Raw genomic sequence first — 3,836 nt, 5'->3', positions numbered from 1 at the left:
CCACATTCTGCATAATCAAATTGCTAATCTCCAGGGTGATGTTTCAAATATTCAGTGTGTTATAAGGAATAATTAAGAGCTTACCCACATTCCTTTCATTCAAGGTCTCTGGTACTGTGAGGGTATCTATGTTCAGATACTGGCAGTACAATAGGTTATGTGTTGTGCTGACAACTGTAAACTCAACATTTGCAACCCACTAGCCACTCTATGAAAGAGAAAGGTTTTCTGCTCCCCTAAGGAGAGGTTCTACTCTCCTATGGGATCACTGAGTCGGAACTGACTCCAAGCAGTGAGTTTAGTTTTTAGTTTTAAGTACTGAACATGGCAAAAAGCTTTCCCACATTCTTTTATTTCATTCTTTCACACATTTCTCAACTGTGAGTTCTTATGTGTGCATTAAGGTGTGAGGACTGATGAAAAGTTTTACCACACTCCTTACATTTATAAGACTTATCTCTAATGTGAGTTCTCACGTGTCTAGTGAGATTTGAGGACTGATGAAAGGCTTTGCCACATTCCTTACATTCATAAGGCCTCTCACCACTGTGCGTTCTCATATGCTCAGTGAGGTGTGAGGACTGGCTAAAGGCTTTCCCACATTCCTTGCATCCATAAGGCCTCTCTCCACTGTGAGTTCTCATGTGTATAAGAAGGTACGAAGAATGACGAAAGGCTTTCCCACACTCCTTACATTCATAAGACCTAACTCCACTGTGGATTTTCATATGACTTGTGAGATGTGAAGAGTGACAAAAGGGTTTGCCACATTCCTTACATACGTGAGGTCTGTCTGCACTGTGAATTTTCATATGTATAGTGAGGTGCGAGGAATGACGAAAGGCTTTCCCACATTCTTTACATTCATAAGACCTATCTCGACTGTGAGTTATCATATGTCTCGTGAGGTCTGAGGACTGACTAAAAGCTTTCCCACATTCCTTACATTCATATGGCCTTTCTCCACTGTGGATCCTCATATGGATGATGAGGTGTGAGGAATGACGAAACGCTTTTCCACATTCCTTACATTCATAAGGCCTCTCTGTACTGTGAGTTCTTAAATGTGAAGTGAGGTGTGATGACCAGCTAAAAGTTTTCCCGCATTCTTTACATTCATAAGGCCTCTCTCCACTGTGGGTCCTCATATGTATAATGAGTTGTGAGGAATTACGAAAAGCTTTACCACATTCTTTACATTCATAAGACCTCTCTCCACTGTGGGTTCGTATATGATTTGTGAGGTGTGAGGAATGACGAAAGGCTTTCCCACACTCCTTACATTCATAAGGCTTCTCTCCACTGTGGATTCTCATATGTGGAGTGAGTTGTGAGGAATGACGAAACGTTTTTCCACATTCCTTACATTCATAAGGCCGATCTCCACTGTGAATTCTTAAATGAGAAATGAGTTGTGATGGCCAAGTAAAGGCTTTCCCACATTCATTACATTCGTATGGTTTTTCTCCATTAGGAGTTCTCACAGGAGGGCCAATAGAAGAGGGAGAACTGCAGGCTTCTCCATATTCCTTACACTGACACGCATTGTATGTAGAGTCAGATGTGATCTGTTTATGTGAAGAATTATCCATCAAGGATTTTTTACACTTAAGGTATTCAGAAGGATGTGCTTCCCCTGGAGTTCTGAGCATACAAAGATTTGAAATCCAACTGAAAGTCTGTCCACACTGAGTGTCTTCACTGTTTTCATAGAGGTTCTCTACAATATGTCTTCGGTTGAAAACAGACAGCATGCTGTTGAATAAAAAGTTGTTAACATTTCGCCAGTGTCATATACAGAAAATCTGTTTCATACAGTAAATCACCTGGCAGAGATGCTACCATTATTTTCAGTGTGGAACCTCCTGATAACTGTATATAAGGGAAGTATGCCTGACTCGTATTTATGAAAATAGTAGACTGTGAAAGCTCTGTGAGCTCATATTAAAGCAGATCACATACAGATATAAGACTTGGTTGGATAAAAAGATTTATGCTCATCTACAACATAAAAATTGGGGTATGATTAAATCTAGTGGCACTGGCATGAGTGGGAAAAAAATAGAGAAGTTTGAAATATATATATGTTTTCCCCATTATCAGAAAATAGAACATTTCAACAAAACCTTTTATACTAGAAATAGTGTAAGAGGAATCTTCTGCACTGAACTGCGTCCTCCCACAAAACATGCATATATTGGGTTGAGTCATGATACTCAGTTTTATGGAATTACCTTCCATTTTGTGATTTGTTATAATTATTCTATGTGTTGTAAAAATTCACCACTATGATGTTGATGGAGCAAGATTAGTTATGCGAATGAGGCAGGATGTAGGTTTAGGTAATATTTTCAATTAATCTCGACATATAAGGGGATTACACAATTGAGCAGAGGTCAGAGGTGCCTACTAGCTCCAAGAAAGAAGAATCAGGAAGGAGCTGAGCATATTCTTTAAACCCATGGTGCCTGTACAGGGGACATTTCCTGGACCCAGGGGAAGGGTTAGATCTTTAAGGAATACCAGACCCACGGATGATGAAAGGAGTCAAGGTCCTTTCCCTAAATTGTGAGTCAATAGATAGAAAATCTTCCTACTGAGCTAGCACCCTAAATGTCAATTTCCAGCCTCTGAAACTGACAGGATAAATGTATGCTTGTTAAGGACATATGTGTCTCTTACTCTTGTTACAGAATCATTAGGTAAACAAATGTAGGAAAGAAGCAATTGCACTAAGTTATATAGAAAAATCTGTGAATGTTCTCCCAATCAGAAAATAATGTACTAAATCTCACTAAGACATAAAATGCTAATATGAATATAGAGTAAAAGGGGACATAAGAAAAATACAACCTATTTAACTTAAAAGTAATGTATGTACAGTGTAGTTCCCAGGGAATGAGATTGGCAACTTCACTCTCACTATTCAGGGTGTTACGGTTCCCTGTATGACAAACACTGAGTGCTACTTTTGCTTCTGCCTCTTTTTATAAAGTGAAAAACCTCTCCCAGATTTCATTTAATGAGAGAAATCAGCTATGGATGTAATCCTTCTTAAAAGCCAAGCAGTATAAATCACTATTTCAAAAAGTGGGGTGTATCTCCAGATGTACTGCACTGGCGCTATGGGTTTCCATGCCCTGGTGTCAACCAAAGGGATCGTTTGAACAAACCATGGGTTGCCATAAGATGGAAGAAGTCTATCTTGGAAAAGTACAGCTATCGGCTCCTTAGATGGAAGGATGATAAAAGTGCTCACATACTTTGGACATGTCCACAGATGGAACCAATTTCTGGAAATGGAGATCATGGGCGGTCATGTAAGTCATCAGAAAAAAAGGGGGGATTAAAATGGTGAGAAGACCCCCAATGAGATGGACTGATACGGTGGCTGCCAACAATGGGCAAAAACATAGCAACAATTAAGAAAATGGCATAGGACTAGGGGTGGCTCTTTACTCTGTCTTTTGTAGGATCATTATGAGTATGAATTGACTCATTAGCAATTAACTGCATATGTTATTGTTAAGTGCTGTTGGGTCAGTGCCAGCAAATAATGACCGTATGTAACTGTCCCACAGGGTTTTATGGCCATATTTATTATGGAAGCTGATTGCCAAGAATTTCTCAGGAGAGTCATTAAGTAGCTTTAAAGTGTCACTCTTTTAATTAGCAGATGAGTGAATAACCCTTTGTACCACATGGACTCTCTCTGAGGGAAGGTGCAACTTAGCATTATGATACCTTTTTTTTTCTTCATGGTACCTTCTTAAGACTCTCCTGAAGCACTGCTGTCTCGCAAATGAATGACACTCACCTGATGTGCCCTTTCTTGT

General features: G+C 39.5%; 1 protein-coding gene across 1 annotated transcript; it reads right to left on the bottom strand.

Moving 5' to 3' along the window:
- Nucleotides 1-6: 6 nt before the first annotated feature.
- On the bottom strand, nt 7-3,830 carry LOC101638541 (zinc finger protein 699-like). The gene is made up of 2 exons (XM_045293974.1): nt 3,818-3,830; nt 7-1,755 (listed from the first exon to the last, which is right to left on the bottom strand). Exon 2 carries the CDS (start codon nt 1,752-1,754, stop codon nt 375-377), a length of 1,380 nt encoding a protein of 459 aa, XP_045149909.1. The 5' UTR covers nt 1,755; nt 3,818-3,830; the 3' UTR covers nt 7-374.
- Nucleotides 3,831-3,836: the final 6 nt, after the last annotated feature.

This window comes from Echinops telfairi, unplaced genomic scaffold (genome assembly GCF_000313985.2).
Source record: "Echinops telfairi isolate 266 unplaced genomic scaffold, ASM31398v2 ScPeMD7_2565;HRSCAF=3150, whole genome shotgun sequence".
Taxonomy (NCBI): Eukaryota; Metazoa; Chordata; class Mammalia; order Afrosoricida; family Tenrecidae; genus Echinops; species Echinops telfairi.
The sequence above is the reverse complement of the archived record's forward strand: the minus strand, read 5'-3'. Positions and strand labels throughout refer to the sequence as shown.

Excerpts from the sequence above, each read along its gene's own strand:
- LOC101638541 (XM_045293974.1), bottom strand. The coding sequence starts at position 1,754 with ATGCTGTCTGTTTTCAACCGAAGACATATTGTAGAGAACCTCTATGAA.